Genomic DNA, 17,408 nt, shown 5'->3' with positions numbered 1-17,408 from the left:
CGTTAGTCTATTCGCAATATCAGTATTGGATTTTGATAGGCTTACACAACCAAAAATTGGTTGCTGCAACTTATTAAAAATGCTATGCCATATTTTGCCATCTAATTTGCTGCAGCAGCCAATCCTTTTTTTCGGTGTACGTACACGAAATCGAGCAATTTCTTCCTCGACTCGTAAGTCGACATTCATAGTCGATTCTTATATTTAAGAATCGACAATGCACAATATTAAATTATAAACCAATCACAGAGCAATATTAGTATCTTAAGGCATTATTTGAGACAATCTTAAAATAAGAACCGACTATGAGAGAATACCGGCCTTGCCGGATACGAGTGATTCAATCTCGCTACTCGACTTTACAAACATTAGCGAAACTGAGAGCAAATAATCAGGCGGCGCATTATCTTCATTTTATGTCGTTGCACTCTCGATTGCGACAGAACGTGCTCTCTCTCTAAGAGAATTGCGCGAGTAGCCGCTTGGAAAAAGGATTGACTAAATATGTTCAACGGACGAACTAACGCTGCAGAATAAATCACTATCTTGCATCTGAAATCATAATTAAACTTCTATCACGTGCTTCCGTTTCGATATATTTTCTTCGTAGGCACTAAAATTACTGAAATTAGTTTTTAACATCTGCTATCAAAGTCGGATCTTACACTACTTTGCGATTATCTGCACGCTTATAATTATATAATCGAGAAGATATATTATTTCTTAAATACCTCGTGCATTTAATTATCGCATAAATATTTGTGACGTGTTGTTTCTGCGCGGGCATTATTTAAAGTGTGTCATGTTTTTTTCGTGCCTGTTAGGAAGTTGTTACACGAGCGGATCTCTTCGTTCTCTGCTTGAGAGAAAATGTAATAACGAGCGCTAAGCAGAAAAACCAGGATACACGAGGTATTAATTTATGCAAATTACGGTCAAGGCTTACTACTGTACAATACGGAAATAGAAAAATGTTAACATATGGAAAAATTGGAATGAAAAATATCTTAGGAGTGACGTAACGAAACCCGATCAATAGAAAATTATACTCGTTAAACCTTATGTAATTATACCTCATGAATAGTATGTATGAAACTAATCACTAAATTTATTATGATAATTAAATTGTACATGTCTCTCCCCTCGGATGATATCTGCGCGTGTTGGATTGCTTACAATCCTTGCGCGATACGAAAGATAATCTCACAATCATTAAACGGAATATCAGAAATTAGCGATAAACGCGTTCGATGGACATATCCTTCATGTATACTCCTGGTAATTATATCAAAACACTTCTCGATGGTACACAATTACGTAAACGAGTATGGTACGTCATTGAAGATATTATCGAATAGAACTTCCGGCTCTGGATAAGTGATATGCAGTGACATGTAGAATCATTGAAAATCTCGAAGTAAATTGTAACTGCCGTACGTAAAGCGGCGTTTACAATGAAATTTAAGGCATAAAGCTTAAGCCTTAAACCGTAAGAAATTGACCAATCACAATCGATTGTTTTTCTCATTCTTAAAATCATCATGCACAAAACATTGAAATGACAAATCAGTAAAATTAAATGCAATTATCAGCAAATGTAGCGCGATGTAAGTATTGATCGGACTGTCGAAATCTTATTTGAAATAGATGTACGATAACATCTTTCTGATATAAAACTTGTTCGCAAAATATATATTTTTCCAGAAAATGCTATTTACCGTTAAGAATGTTTTCTTCAGTATATGCATATCTGTGCATATTGCATTTCTTCTTTCAGTCAAATCTCATTTTGCGAATCAAGTACCCTTGAACTCTAGGAATCTTGTGCAACTGTCAAATATTAGGGTTTAAAAATCTTTTGCTTTATTCGATTAATCTATCACATATTTGAAATGTAAAATTAAATTGTATCTTTCCTTTATTCGCGAATTTATCGCGTAATGTAAATTATCTTCATTCGCGTATATGTACACGTATATATGCTAGATAACCCGATAGTAGTCGAAAAGGATGAAAAGGAGCAATGTTCTGAGAGAAGCGAGGAAAATTATAATCAGTGACGCGGAGTTATCAATACTTCCGGGAAACTGCGTGTCCGGTGGACGATTAAGTGTCATGAACAAATTTTATTGCTATCCAGGATCGTGTCACGGTCGTTATAATTATTATTAATAAGCTTCATTTATCCCAGCATTTATACTTGCTATCGACTTATAATCAATTCTATTTATAATGTAATTTTATTACATCGTTGCATCATTCTTGAAGTAATCTTTTTCTGATAATTACACAGGCACATATAATAAAATGTAACATTTTGGAGATTATATCATGTATTCTTATGTATTTTGATGCTCTGAAACTCCAAATTGAATTATTCATTACAATTTTTTATCGATGGAAAATAACTCCGTTTTCTAATATTTTTAGAGCTACTTATGGCCTGGTTTTTTATATACAAGCTGAAGCAAAAGAGAGAAACTAAAATTTAATGATAATATGTAAGCATATATATTTAATATGCAAGCTGGTAGGTTAAAAATATATTAGAAAATAGAATTATTTTTCGTTAATAAAAAAAATTGTGATGAAGCAATTTGGACATCGATTCAGTTTTAAAGCGTCAAAATACATAAGAATACCATGGAGATCTAATCTCCGGATCAACAAATTTTTTGTGTATATCTGTGTTATCGAAAAATTATCTGAAAGAAAGAGAGTGAAGGGGGGGGAGGGAAGATCATGCCATGCATATACATATATTTCCGCAACTGTTAATCGCATTTTATATTTATTATTTACTATATAAATATATATAATAATTAAATAAATAAATTATTATTACTAATTATATTATAATAATGACAAATAAAAAATGATATAAAGTTATTGCGTTTAGTTTAATTATTTAATGAAATTGAGAAATTTTTTTCATATATGTATTTCTTCTTGCTGGACTTTCTATTTTTAACACTCTTACTGTTTTTAACTGAAGGAGTAATACACGACGCGACATCTGCCATCCGAGAGAAGAATCAGGATAGAATTAAAAAAAAAGTTTTACAGTAGATATATAGTATTGTAGAATTCTACAATAAATCTGTGGATAAGTTTAATGTTACTGGTGATAAAGATTATCTATGATAAATTAAGAATCGAATCGCGCATGAATTTATGCGACTAATTGTGTTAATAATGCACTTTAAAAAATCTGTCTATCTTTTATTTAACAAGCTTGCAAACCTATAATATTTATTAGTTAAATTTTTGTAAATAAAAAATTAATTGAAAAATAATAGAAAATTAACTAAAATTAATAGAAAATTGAAACATATGTTAACGTTATTAAAATTAAAATTTTATTATAGCAATTTTGGATATGTTTTGGAACTGTATAGGAATTAAAAAAGATATTAAAAAATTGTCTTATTTTGTTTTTGTCTGAATATCTATAAACAATGTCCAGAACATTCCTCATTTGATACTTTTTTATATTACAATTTTATGTACATAGAATGTACATAACATGTATATTTTGTGCATTATTACATAAAATTATTATACGTAAAGTAATCAGAATAATTATGTTTTTAAGATATTTAAATTATCATGTTATATATTTTTTCTTAAAAAAAATTTATAAAATATATAGTTTTAAAACTGTTTTTTCATTTTTCCAATTTTTCCACGGATTTTCTCGGTTCTTTTCTCAAGAATGGAAAAATTCATTGGAAAAATTTATGTGTTCGTAAGATCTGTCATATTTGCTTCTTTCCGAGAAGAAAATAATTTTAGTCTTCTTTCTACTAGAGAGCTTACGTGACCACTGTCTTCTCTGATTGGGCATGGGCATCAAAGCTCCATAGCCATGGAAGAGATTGGAAAAAATTGGTCACGTGACTCCCGTCTTGATTGGACGTAGGCATTCACATGATGAAATTTACCATTCTCTCCCTGTAAGACTCTCTACAAATATAGAATTCAATCGAATGAAAGAATAATAATAACAATTTATATTGAGAATTCGCGGAGAAAAGGGCGAAGCAACATCCAGTGAGAAGTAAATCTCGTTCATGTAATATTTCTGTACTTAAATGATGTAATGAAATATATTTTTATTTACACATTGAGTACATTAAGAAAATAGAAACATTTTTTATATATAAAGGAAAGGCTCCGACAAAGTAATGTTTTAGAAAGACCTGAATATTATTCAACAATCTATCTTAGCAATTATCATATGAAATAATTATATGTCGTTATCGTAAAAACATTCCGTTCTAAAAATTTTTCGATAGCAATACTGTCATTATACAGAAGATAAATTCTGAACGACGAATGGAACGTTAGTCGAGCGCCACCCACCTCCTTGACAACGTGCACCGCGCGTGGATCTCCTACATGCAAGGGCGACATTTGACAAGTCGTATTGTCAGATATTCCAAGTGAATTGCAGTCCGTGTTACGTTTATTAAAACAATTCGGGCAATTGTTTTATTCGCTAAAACAAAAATAAAGCATATCGAATATTTAAATCTCTAAGTGTCACTTTATCTATTTCTCAAATTACAACGTAAAGAAATATACTTAAAGAATGTCTTGTCCAATGAGCAGTATTCCGTAAGTAATACACTTTTGATTGCAATATTCTTAGATACTTAAAACAAATATCTCTAGTATTATTTATCGTATAAAAGTCGCAAACTATCCCGAATATTTTAATCTAAAAAAAAAGTTTACTCTGAGATTTTCTGTAATTTTTTAACTTTATTCTGTATTCTATTATAAAGGAAACAGAAACAGTTCAACGCGTTATTAAAGCATACTGTTTGAAATAAGCTCTATTTCAAAACAAGCAACGAATATTCTAGCATTCTAATGCAGTGATTTTACATAATTCCGAAGATTTTTGTGTTTACAAATAATAAAACTATTATAATCAGAAAGTATTTTATATATTTATCAAATAGAGAATAAGCGATTATATCGTCATCATTCATGTTGCAATCGATCACGCGTTTATCTTTCTTTTTTTAAAATAAGATTATACGAAAAACTAATGACGAAATATTTATTAAAGAGAAAATAATCACGATCAGACGCAGCGGGAATTAACGCAAGGACCGGCGTTGCACTACAGCGAGTATTTGCGTTTAGATAAAATCTTGTCCGCGCAAAGGCTTCTCAGCGCCGAATACGGCAATGAAGTTCACGACGAGCATCTCTTTATTGTCATCCATCAAGGTATTTTACTAACAATTACGTTTTCTTCGATTACATACATAATTTGATAATGAAGTTTTCTTTTTCCTTCTATACAAGAATAAAAGCTCCTAAAAAATATTCCTTAGTGACAAAATATCCTCATTTAAGCGACAAATATCCTTACTTATCCCTTCATTATGTTCTATATGAATTTTGTTTTAATAGCGCAATATCTTAGATTATTTATAATAAAGTGTTTCTTTATTATTAAATTTTAAATAATGAAATAGTAATAAAATATATGACACATAATTTTTTAATTCTACAATTTTTTAATAATTAATTTGTTATTCACGAATAATGTCGAACGTAATTAATAATATGCAGTTACTCGCGAAACTAACAAATATATTACACAATAATTAGCTAACTATTTAAAGAAAATAAGTAACGAAGGTTATGTTGATATTAACATATTGATATTGGCGACCTATCACTATCAACATTCATCATTTATCTATGACGACAACATACATTTAATCTTAGTATATTGTCCTTCATGGACTTTTTTAATGAAAATTTATAACAATGGTACTATTGTTATAAATTTAAGCAATTTCTCGGTTATTATATAGATTTATAATATTTATATAATAATTATTTTATTGATTTATATGAATTGTTTTTTCCAATTGTGTATCTATATTATTCAATTATATATTAATGTTATATTAATGTTATAATCGCAGCATATATTTATAATTATATTTTAATAATTGTTTTATTAATTTATATCGATTCTTTATTGCAACCGTTTACATTACTCCAATTTATTGTTGCATTTCTATTCGTTACATCGTACGACCTTTTACTATCAATATGACATTTATCATTTATCTGTGTTGATAACAAATATCTGTAGTCTTGCTATATAAATGTCTTTTTTCGCGCATTTTGAAAGAAAATTCATAATAATACGATTTTCTCAATCGTTGTGATATTTATAACATTTATATTTTAATGTTTTATTAATTTATATGAATTATTTATTGCAATATTTATATTGTATTGCTGCATTTCAATTCGTTGTAGCGTACGAGCTTTGGTTCAAGCAAATTATTTTCGAGCTCGATTCCGTTAGGGCACTTTTCAGCTCCGAATCCAACAATTGCAAAATGTCCAACGGGTCTTCTAACGATTACTCAACCGCCAACCAGAGCAATGGAGTCTTGAACGAATCAAAAACCCTGGAGATTCTAAAACGATTGAATCGCATTGTCCTTATCCTGAAGGTACGTTCTAAAATCGATTCTCTCGAAAAGGGTTCTTATACGAAATGTAGTTTCGTGTAACTTCGTCTAACAATAGAATATGTGTAATTATATATAGCGACATGCTAAATAAGTGTTTCGCAGAAATCCGCTTATAATAATAATGGCAATGCAAGGTGAACGGCCCTTAATTACAAGCCGATTAGTTTGCCACAGGCTGCATGTCCCTTTAATCAAATTTTTCTGTCTCGTCAGACAAAGCTGTTTACCGTGACACTTTACATCCTCTTACATATTTCAAAAACATCGGATATTTCATAGATCTGTTTTTTTCCACATTTTAAGACTGAACTCTTTCCATGGTTTATCTCTTTTCTTTTTTTTTTCACATTAGAGAGAAAAAGACAAAAGTTGAACCGTGCAAAAAGTCCAGGGTATCGATCAAGTAACTTTTTCTCTAGAGCGAAAACGTGAAAAGTGAAAACTTTTATGTATGATGCATGTACATATACACACATACATACAAAAAATTTTCACTTTTCACGTTTTCGCCGTAGGGAAAAAGATACATAATCGATACCCAGTCCTAGGATACAGAAAAAGTACAGGTTTAATAACATACATATAACATACTTTGTTAGGAATAATATATTTCGACAGCTTCTTTGCCGCTCGCTTCTTCACGATAAACTAGATCGATAATATTTCGTAATAGCTGACATATCAAGTACGCGACGCGGCGTTGTGATTTTTCTTACCCGATTTAGGCACGATATGAGATAAATAAGACTGTGGGAACCGCACAAGGCACCCTGCGGGGGGCACATTGTAAGATAATATTTCTAGACGATATACGACACCAGGCGCTCGTGCATGCATTAAAGGGAGAACGGAGAAGACGGTACGTTAGGTAACGTACCCGTTACTCTATTTCAATACCGCAGAAGGTGCGGTCGTACCTTACTTTATTTTGATTCGATAAAACGTCTCTCCGCGATACTGCATTCTCGATACGCACGAGCGCGTAATATTGAGTGCTTCAAAATACAATTACGATCGAAGCGACTAACTGTCGCGAATTTGTCTTCGATACACAATACCGTTCAGAAGATATACTACAAATGTAATATCTGATCTATGCGATGTACGTGAATGCATTAAAATTCACGGATTGTGAGATAACGTTAAAATTTCTGCGTGTAAAAAAAACTATTCTCGTGTTCTTTAAAGAATACAGTTGTACTACATTTATTTCCAGATACACCTAGCAATGCATTATAATATTGTATTAACGTATTATGTCGCTCACGCACCCTTCGTTTGCACTGGCACCCATAGAAGTGCGAATGTAGTCGCGTTGACAAATCGATGAGAACGTTTCAAGATGTTCTTTCGCAGCTACAAAAGACCTCGATCTTATTTAATCATGTCTTTTAATAGCGAAATTTATCTTGCTTTTATTAAAATAGAGATTAAAACACATAAGTAATATAATAAAGATAAGGATTAATATAATATTAAAATAAAGAAATAGAGTAAGAAGAGCAATAAAAAAATGTCAAATAAAAATAAACATAAATTTTATTTTAAAATGTAATGGTAATAGTTTTCACTTATCAAATTTTCTTCAGCCAAAATGAATAAATTATAAAATATAAAGTAAAGCCATAAATGTATTAAAAAATTTAACAAAAATTAAAAAATACAAAAAGAATAATTAATTAATATAATTACAGTCGAAATAAAATTATAAAAAATAGAATTTTTTAAATTCTTAGTATTATGTACATTTAACAATGTAATTTAGCTGTGTCGTTTCTTTTTTTTTAACAAACTGGTAAGATACTAATAGCGTTTTTCATTGGCGAGAACTAGTGCGCACTCAGTGCACTTTAAAGCCGTTGTGCACAAATCGACCAAATTGTACATTTAATAAAAATATAAACACGAATTAAACCGCGAAATATTCAATACATTTTATTGTGATATTTGATAAATACATTGGGCATTTTCATCAATTGAGATAAGATATCTCACTTTTACATTTATATTAGAATAATGTACAACAGTTTCACGTGCACTGAGTGCGCACTAGCTCTGCTAATAAAAAACGGGATAAGAATTAACACAAACAAATCTTGATTTGCAGTTATTGGTAGAGCAAGTGACCATTTTGGAAACTATGACACCGTTGGATTTCATGGCATTTAGGGACTTATTATGCCCGGCATCGGGTTTCCAATCGTTGCAATTCCGTCTGTTGGAGAATAAATTGGGTGTAAAACAGGACCTCAGGGTCAAATATAATTACATAAAGATTTTCGGGAGGGATCCCGAAGCTATCGAGGCGATCAAGCGATCTGAGGAGGAGCACAGTCTCAGTACTCTGGTTCAGAGTTGGTTGAGCAGAACGCCAGGGCTCGAGACACATGATTTCGATTTCTGGGGAAAATACAAACGAGCGGTGGAGAAGATGTTGACCGAGCAAGAACAAGCCATACATGTAACTACGCTCGACCTCACTAATTTTGTAACTCATAACGTTACACTAAATTATTTGATATTCGTACTTCTTTAACAATTTCGGCAACAAACTCTCTTTAGAAAAATCTAAAATAATTAACGAAACAATAAAAGAATCAAAACTTTACTTTCTAATATATAATATATTAATAAATATTTGCTAAGAAATTTAATTTAAAGCTCAATTATTGTAGAATTTAAAACTTAATTAATATTGAAGAGATTATCATAAAGCTGCAAAATTGAAAACTGCAAGACAGAACAGATATAAAAAGACTTGTCTAAATATACACAATATTTTATTTCTTTATTTTCGAATTTCAGAATAATTGGCTATTCATAATTTATTAACTTTTCAGAAACTGTCAAAGGAATGCATTAAAGACTATCATTTAGCTAATGTGCGCTCGCGGCAAGCAGTTTTCGATAGCATCTTCAACGAATCACTTCATAACGCTCTTGTGTCGCGCGGGGAACGCAGATTTTCGCACAGTGCTCTTCAGGGAGCAATAATGATCACCCTATATCGAGATGAACCACGATTTAGTCAGCCACATCAGATCCTCACGGCGCTAATGGACATTGACTCTCTAATTACGAAATGGAGGTGTAAGAGAAAACACTTATTAGCATCTTGTTATTTATATTGACTTTCTAAAAAATATGGGTGTGGATTTAGTGCCATAGATTTAACACTATAAGTTTTTAATCCATATCATGGTAGTATTATTATATGTACCACGGGTTTTTAAATCACATCACGTTGGTGTTAATATCAACACGATGAATTATATATACCGCGTGATATGTTGAATCCACATCCATATTTTTTAGTATGCATATTTTATTAAAATCTATTTTATCGATATTTTATTTAATTAATTTATATATAATTTATATATAATTATTTTAATAAATAACAACAGTCATAAAAATAACCGATATTTTAAATTTTTTTACAACATTCACAACTACCAGTATTTTTTTGAATTTTCTTGCAGCATTCAAAAGACTTACAAAAGCACATAATCATTATTATCGGTCATATTATATGTGTATACATATACATATATAAAGTTACCATTACGAAATTTTAATATAAAAATTGTAAATTGTCAATATTATTATTACACGTGATGAAAATTCACTTGTATCATACGAGTTATATTTATACTAGAAATTTAAAATGCCTATTACGGTCGAAGCTGGATCTTCTTGAACCCAGATCTGTTGTATTCCATACGAGCGTCTTAAGCCATTAGACCACCGAGGCCAAAAGACTACAATATGGTATATATGCAAGTACATATATAGTATGTATTAGTAATTCAAGATTGAATTATTTAAGCAACGAAGATACAGCTTCGAGACCGTAATAGGCATTTTTAATTTCTAGTATTGATTGTGTTTCTCACATATACGGTCTAAAATAAAGATATTGATTAAGTTATATTTATATTCTATCATAATCTTATCTCGTACATATTATATTTCATCATTATCATACATTAAAATTTATTAGAATAACATTTTATTTTACACTTTTAGATAATCATGTTATCATGGTACAAAGAATGATCGGTTCTCAACATCTAGGCACTGGTGGTTCTTCCGGCTATCAGTATTTGAAGTCCACGTTAAGGTACTTATCTGCTTCAATTAATATAAATATATGATTGAGATAATTAATAATGAAAATTGATATCAATTAATTTATTTACTGAAAAGATACATTAATGGCAACATGAAAATATTATCACGAATTTTTATCATCAGCACAAATATTATTATTGTAATGTCAAAAGTAATTAAGTCATTACAACAGTATAACTTTGTTTATCGATAATTTAACATAAATTTTTATTTACACTCAGATAACTGATTTTCTTAGATAACTTATTAATTATTACTGATTACGTCACTTAAGAAACGCATATATTGCATTTCGTGAGACTTTAGTCAACTTGATACAATTTACTGATTTGCAAATACAAATGTTTTAAATAATAAATTTTGTTTGTTTTATACGTCTTGACGAATAGCGACAGATACAAAGTCTTTTTGGATTTGTTCAACTTATCGACTTTTTTGGTACCACGTCACATGATCCCGCCGTTGACGAAGCAAATGAAAATGAAGTTATCAATTGCATCATACAATTGGATCACGGACGAAGATCAAGATGAATCGGCGGATTCTTTAAGAAGCTCATATATTAGTCTACCTGTGACACAGCAAACTTCATGAAACTTTAATAAGTTTTATTTCTCTAACGTAATGTATAGTCAGTGTATATTATATGCGCCACGTTGATCCAATAGGTAATACAGTTAAACAATTGCTTGAAAACAAATTATACTTTCTCTTTAGCATTTAAATTCTATATTTCTTTTTAAAAAAGATTTAGTATACATGATTCTCAAAATTAATTTAATGTTAAAATTAATCCGAAACACATATTTTTTATGACGCTAAAGGAACATGGCTCCATGAGATCTATTAAAGTTTTCTGTTATTTGTTTTACAAATTTTAAAATGTTTAACTATATAAAAAATTGCAACAATTGAACTTAACAAATATAAATATAACTATGTAGTACAATAACCATACTGCATTTGATCATACCTATATGAACAGAATAAGATAGCAAAAAATAAGATTGTGAAATATAAAATTATTCTAGATCATTACACTATTTAAAAATTAGGAAAATGTCTCAAAATCATCATGTATTCTACCTTTACGGGTTAAAAACTAAAATTTCAAATTTTAGATAATTTATAAAAAAATTATAATTAAGACTAGGCATAAATTATAAATTAGATTAGGCAAAATGATCCTAGGAAAAGTCAATGTCTCGAACGTTCAGAATCGGTTATTATAAGAAGAAAAAGTGAGAGATACAAAATCTTTATGAATTTTAATTGTCGATCTTCTTGATATTAATTGTAAGTCACATAGTTCCGCATGTTGATAAAGCAAATGAAAACGAAGTTATTAATTGCACTGTACGATTGGAGAACATAAATGAAAATCAAGAGAAATCGGCGGACTCTTTAGGAAGATATGGCTGTGTATAGTTTCTAATAATTGTATATATCACTGCCTCACTTTCCGAAAGATTAACTTTTCGTCTTGGATCGCCTTTTATATTAAAGCAGTCATATTGATAGACTTCTGACGTAACAAACAATGTGAGGAACATAATTAACACTAATGTTCTTAATAAAGTATTTTATTAAGTCATATTTTTTCACAGCATTACTCAATTTATTTTGTCAGAAATTGAAAACGTTGCAATTTAACATTCATTGATTGATTAAACAACTTGGAGTGAGGAGACCTGATTGGTTATACCTGCGAACATACATCAAGGTATTTGTTTATCCGCTCGAAGAAATAGGCACTCAATTCAATCAGCGTAAATGTCACATGCCCGCTCGTTTATTGGTCTTACCGCATAAATTCTTGCCAACCGCAATATAAATGTAACCTTTATTGCCAAAGGACGGTCCCCACGAATTTTTAATGATATAATGCGGTATACGAGCTTCCGTGTCATATCCCACTATCTGCACCGCATGATTTAGGCTGTTGAACGAACCATCACAGTTATACTGTATTATGCCACCTAAATAATTCTGCCAAGATATGGCGTTCACGGCAGCCGCCACGGGTCCATGAGTAACGAGCAACGTCAAAAGTTCAGTCTCCGCGTCTACAAAGCTGAAACAAACTCGATTAGTATTCGCGAGTGCCGAGGTATTAGACAGCGTGGCGTCCAGCCGAAAGCCTTCAGGCTCTCCCTCTTTGTTAATGCTGTAGTTTGGAAATTGATGTAAATCTCACAGCAAAACAAAGAATTATGTTTATTTCGCGATATTCATTTCGCGTGTGAGAAAAAATAAATAATAAAACAATTAATTTTAATTAGTGTAATTGTTTCAATATTACATCCTTCACTCCATTTTAGCCGATTTTTTTTTTAATTTTGCATTGCAAAAGAGGAATTGTACATATATATACATTTTTTATTGTTTAAAAAATAAAATATTATAAATAATAAGACAATAAAAAATAATGCATTATAAATAATAATGCACAAGTAAAAATGAAACTACCTGTCGCATGTGAAGTCCGTTACTTTAACTCCCGACGTCTTCTCGGAAATTCTGAAAGATCAAGTGTCATCATACTTTTGCGGTTTCACTAAGAAAAACATCCATGCAACCTACTTATGCAATCTACACGTGTCGGTTTGCAATGTGAGAGGATAATCGATCTCAGATATAATTCTTGTTTTTGAGGCCAACAGCCACGAGAGTAGACTGCATATGTCACCGCCCTGGCATCCGAAATTGCCTGGCATGCAGTCGATCATCTGTATAACGTCGGTGAATAAATAACTATCAGCTGACAAATTAATAAATAGAAACGTCTAAAAAAGTTTTGAGATTTTCAAGAGGTTGTTCATTTTTAATCATTTTCTTCTCGTAGAGTTAAGCATCGGCTCCTCTAGATGATCAATATTATTTAACAATATTTAATATTGCACAGTATTATTGATCATCTAGAAACAATATTGACAGTTTATACAATATATTGTATCAATCAAGTTTTTTAAGTATATTGGTCCATCTGTGATTATTATTGCTCAATAAAGTACCAATTTACGCTCATTTTTAGCGTTATAAATAAGTTACATTAATTTACATCAAAATGACGTTGAATAATAAAACTTTTGAATTGTCACTTCTGATTACATTTATTTTCTGAAAAAAACTAATCAAATACCCTTTTTTTTCGCTCGTTATCATACGTAGAACGATAGCTGTTCCATCGTGAAAATGCTGTCCAGTTTAGAAATTTGTCTTCAGTAATTCTAATTGTTAACTTGCTCGGTATGATCAGATGTTGACTGATTCTTATTACAAATACTTTGTCGAATGCAATCACAAATGTCAATACGCATGTCATTAATGATTAAGTAAGGTCAAAATTAAACATTAAATTAATAACAAGAATTAACTAAATTATTGGATGATTTGATTGAAAATTGCACTGAATTTACATTGAATTGTCTAAAGGAGGCATCAATAATGTTATAAAATATATGACTGAACAATAATATTATTAATCGTCTAGGGACCGCTTTAAATCTCAAAACTTTTCTAATTACCTACGTATAAAACCAATCTTACATTTGTCCGTTGTCGTACGATAAATTTTTTAAGTCAGTTGATTGGTTATAGGATAGAAAAATCCTAATCCTTCTTCTACAATCAATTAACACGCTTAAAAAATATATCATACGACAAATATAATATCAGCCTAAGCATTTAAGGACTGCGTTGAAAAATCGAGGAAGCTGCTAAAATAAGAGCCTATAGCCACTTTTTAGTGCCCATTAATGTGTACAACATATTTATTAATGACAATTCGACACGCGTGAAAGCGCTTTTATAAAATTTATATTTGACGCGAACTTCCTCGAACAGTTCCTTCGCTTAGTAAATAGAAAAACGTGTCGAGAATATAAGGACTTACTTCCTGTACACTAAAGGAATGCAAAGTTCCGTTTTTGATGGCATACATCGATTCGGCCACCCCGACAGTGCTGAACGCCCAGCAGGCGCCGCAATTCTCTTGGCTCATAACTGGTCCTACGACCCCTTTATCTCGCCAATCAAATTTAGAGGGTATGCCCGTTATTGGTATCATTCTTTTCATACGATTAACCGAGCCCGCAGAGTGCTGATGATAATATGACGCTGTTGTATGTTTTTGCCCTAACAAAATTGCCGTACTCAACAAATAAATTACAACGTTAAATTATGCTCATTGCAATTGTACTTTTCTCAGAGAAATATTCTTGTAATTTGTAAATAATGTAGTATTCTTAAGTATTTAATAAACTTTAATGAAGGTTGTTCTTGTATACTTCCAATTTAACCCTCAGTACTCACATCTCAAAAAAGTCCCTAATTACTCACATCCGGGTATTTGTAATCTAGCGTTTTCTTTTGCTTATATCTCAGATTATAGTGCATCGATTTTAACTAATTTATTTTTAATCTATCGTTTGACTCTGAAAAAAAAAAGAATTTTTGAGTTAGAAAGTCTAAAATGTCATAGCACAAAAGATATTTTGCAATAAGTGAAAAGGGATCGGATAAAAACGTCTGAACTATGAAAATCGAGGGGGGGGGAGGGGGTTACGCTAACCCTTTGTGTGTACTGAGGGTTAAATATTTAATTGTTATTTTCCTTAAATTTTTCTTAAATTAAACTTACCCCGTAAAGATAAGTCTGGAATTAGTGTTTGTTGCACGAATTCATCATCGGATAGATCGGAGAATTCTGTCAGCCCATAGTATGCGCTTTCTTGCGACGATCGTAAACTATTCAGCTTTTCGATTTCTCGCAATGATTTCTGTAATTGTGTGTGTGATTTCATATCTTAATTAATATATTAATTAATACAATAATTTATAATATTTAAATAAATTTATAATATTTACAATAATTTATAATATTTAAATAAATAACAATGAAATGTACTTGAACAAAATTCAGATTTAGAATTTTTTTCAAACAGTTTTAGATTTATAATTTTTTTCAAAATTTAAAGACGAATGATGATTAAACGTTGGAAAAGATATTGGTAATAAATTATCTTCTTTAACATATTTATCAAAGAAAGTTTTTCCAAAATAATCATTATTCTTCTTCTATCAGTAGAGCTAAAGTGTCACATCATATCACAGCGAAAATACGAGTGACATAATAGACGCGCACGTGTGTGTGCATGTTGTATTTACATATTGGAATGCGGTTAATAACCGATTGTCATTTAATTAAAAAATCTCTTAATGTGAAACTTATATGATTTAAATTATAACATGACAATGTATACGTGGAATAAACGGTGAGTTAAATTCAAAACGGACAAGGTTGCTGTTGCGCAATCTTTTAAGCCCAAGCTATTCCTACAATCACGGTTTACAGACAAATCTTTACCTGAAAACGCTCAAATCGCTCTTCATATTTCGCAGGATCATTCCTGTAGGATTTATTATATCGGGCTATGTAGTTCGCGAACAGTTCCGCGTCCTTCTCTGTTTTATCGAAATCTACTTTGATTGGCACGATAAAGAAGCAAAGGCTCACGATCAGCACTATCACCACTACTGTTCGCCATTCCATGTTTCATGCACGACGACGCAGGCGGCAGAACGCACGTTCGTGATGTGCGTACGTGTTGTCTACAGACGACGCAGACGCGATAAGTAGAGAGTGGTCAAATAACAAGTGTTATGGCTAGTATTTAAAGACTTGTCGATTAAACATCTGGATACCGTATGCTATCTTTGAAAATGGCGATAGTATTAAATACTCTCGTGGACAATCTTTAGCGGAGATGTTCGATTTAGACTAAATTCTTTAAAAAACGATTTTTTTATCTCCAAAAGATCTATATTCCAAATCGATTTCGCAAATCTTGAGTTTAAGACAGATCGATTCATTTAATGAGAATCGATTTTCGATTTCTTTAATCGAAAGTTGCCTTAATTTACTTTCAAGAAACATACCAGTTGAGGTGCATTCTCACCGCGTACCGAAATGTATTTGTAGTAACTAATAATAATTAAAAATGAATAATTTATGTTACGTATGTTATACTGTACATTTTTATAACGTTGTGTCATTTGTGTCTTAATTGTTTTCTGAATGCAGTAATTTAATCAAATTTTTATTATCGCAGAGTTATATTTAGGAATTCAAGATATCATTTTATCTGTTGTTCATCGAATGTTAAACAAAGATAAAACATGATATTTGGATGCACCCGGATGAAGTTTCTGAACGCAGCTGTGCTCTGTAGTTGGCGGTTGTCATATTCTTAAGGCAATGGCTCATAAAAAAACTTAAGGCGTAAGACTTAAGCAGTAAACGAATCGACCAATCACAATAGAGATCGTAAGACCATACGTAAGCAATAGCGAATTCAACATGTTGATTTCGTTACTGCTTAAGTCTTACGTCTTAAGTTTTTCTATGTGCCAAGGCCTTTAATCTTTAAATGACACAACAGTGCGCAAAATGTTGCGTACATTTAAATTTTATAATACTAGTTATAAAATCTAATTTAACGCGGCGTTTATATATGACATTACGTTAGTAATTAATAACTATAGGAGTTGTTAAACCTAGATTTTTTTAATTAAAATTATTTTAAATTAACTTAGAGACAAATCAAAATCGTATTTTAATTGTTTTATCGCTTTTAAAATTATATCATACTATATTAAAAATAATATAATTCTTTATAATTGAATCGATTTTTAACAAATCTATTCATTCAACCCCGATTTCTAAATGGATCGATTTTGATCGGTCCGACTCAG

The 17,408-nt window shown here is 30.9% G+C and overlaps 2 protein-coding genes across 3 annotated transcripts; one reads left to right on the top strand and one right to left on the bottom strand.

Moving 5' to 3' along the window:
• The first annotated feature begins 4,366 nt into the window (after window positions 1-4,366).
• On the top strand, window positions 4,367-11,373 carry vermilion (Tryptophan 2,3-dioxygenase vermilion). Of its 2 annotated transcripts, XM_018519289.1 has the most exons (7): window positions 4,367-4,620; window positions 5,081-5,244; window positions 6,298-6,497; window positions 8,626-8,979; window positions 9,359-9,608; window positions 10,548-10,641; window positions 11,042-11,373. In XM_018519289.1, exons 1-7 carry the CDS (start codon window positions 4,595-4,597, stop codon window positions 11,244-11,246), a joined length of 1,293 nt encoding a protein of 430 aa, XP_018374791.1. In that variant the 5' UTR covers window positions 4,367-4,594; the 3' UTR covers window positions 11,247-11,373. The 2 variants fall into 2 exon arrangements, with proteins under 2 accessions (XP_018374791.1, XP_018374792.1); XM_018519290.1 differs by lacking the exon at window positions 11,042-11,373 and having other exon boundaries at window positions 9,359-9,606; window positions 10,548-10,614.
• A 461-nt stretch (window positions 11,374-11,834) lies between these two features.
• LOC108768746 (cathepsin O) lies at window positions 11,835-16,281 on the bottom strand. The gene is made up of 7 exons (XM_018519298.1): window positions 16,021-16,281; window positions 15,295-15,433; window positions 14,548-14,789; window positions 13,236-13,381; window positions 13,122-13,172; window positions 12,458-12,726; window positions 11,835-12,357 (listed from the first exon to the last, which is right to left on the bottom strand). The coding sequence occupies exons 1-7, from the start codon at window positions 16,204-16,206 to the stop codon at window positions 12,320-12,322; spliced, it is 1,071 nt and encodes a 356-aa protein (XP_018374800.1). The 5' UTR covers window positions 16,207-16,281; the 3' UTR covers window positions 11,835-12,319.
• Between the last annotated feature and the right edge of the window lie 1,127 nt (window positions 16,282-17,408).

Source organism: Trachymyrmex cornetzi, unplaced genomic scaffold (assembly GCF_001594075.2).
Source record: "Trachymyrmex cornetzi isolate Tcor2-1 unplaced genomic scaffold, Tcor1.1 scaffold83, whole genome shotgun sequence".
NCBI classification, from domain to species: domain Eukaryota; kingdom Metazoa; phylum Arthropoda; class Insecta; order Hymenoptera; family Formicidae; genus Trachymyrmex; species Trachymyrmex cornetzi.
This window is presented reverse-complemented; position numbering and strand designations above follow the sequence as displayed.

Bases quoted from the DNA above. Each gene is read 5' to 3' on its own strand.
- LOC108768746 (XM_018519298.1), bottom strand. From the start codon at position 16,206: ATGGAATGGCGAACAGTAGTGGTGATAGTGCTGATCGTGAGCCTTTGC. The intron at 15,434-16,020 runs GTAAAGATTTGT...ACACAATTACAG, and splicing joins AGCGATTTGAGCGTTTTCAG to AAATCATTGCGAGAAATCGA. The intron at 13,173-13,235 runs GTAGGTTGCATG...TTGATCTTTCAG, and splicing joins GACACGTGTAGATTGCATAA to AATTTCCGAGAAGACGTCGG.
- vermilion (XM_018519289.1), top strand. From the start codon at position 4,595: ATGTCTTGTCCAATGAGCAGTATTCC. The intron at 4,621-5,080 runs GTAAGTAATACA...TATTTATTAAAG, and splicing joins TGTCCAATGAGCAGTATTCC to AGAAAATAATCACGATCAGA. The intron at 8,980-9,358 runs GTAACTACGCTC...TTAACTTTTCAG, and splicing joins AGCAAGAACAAGCCATACAT to AAACTGTCAAAGGAATGCAT.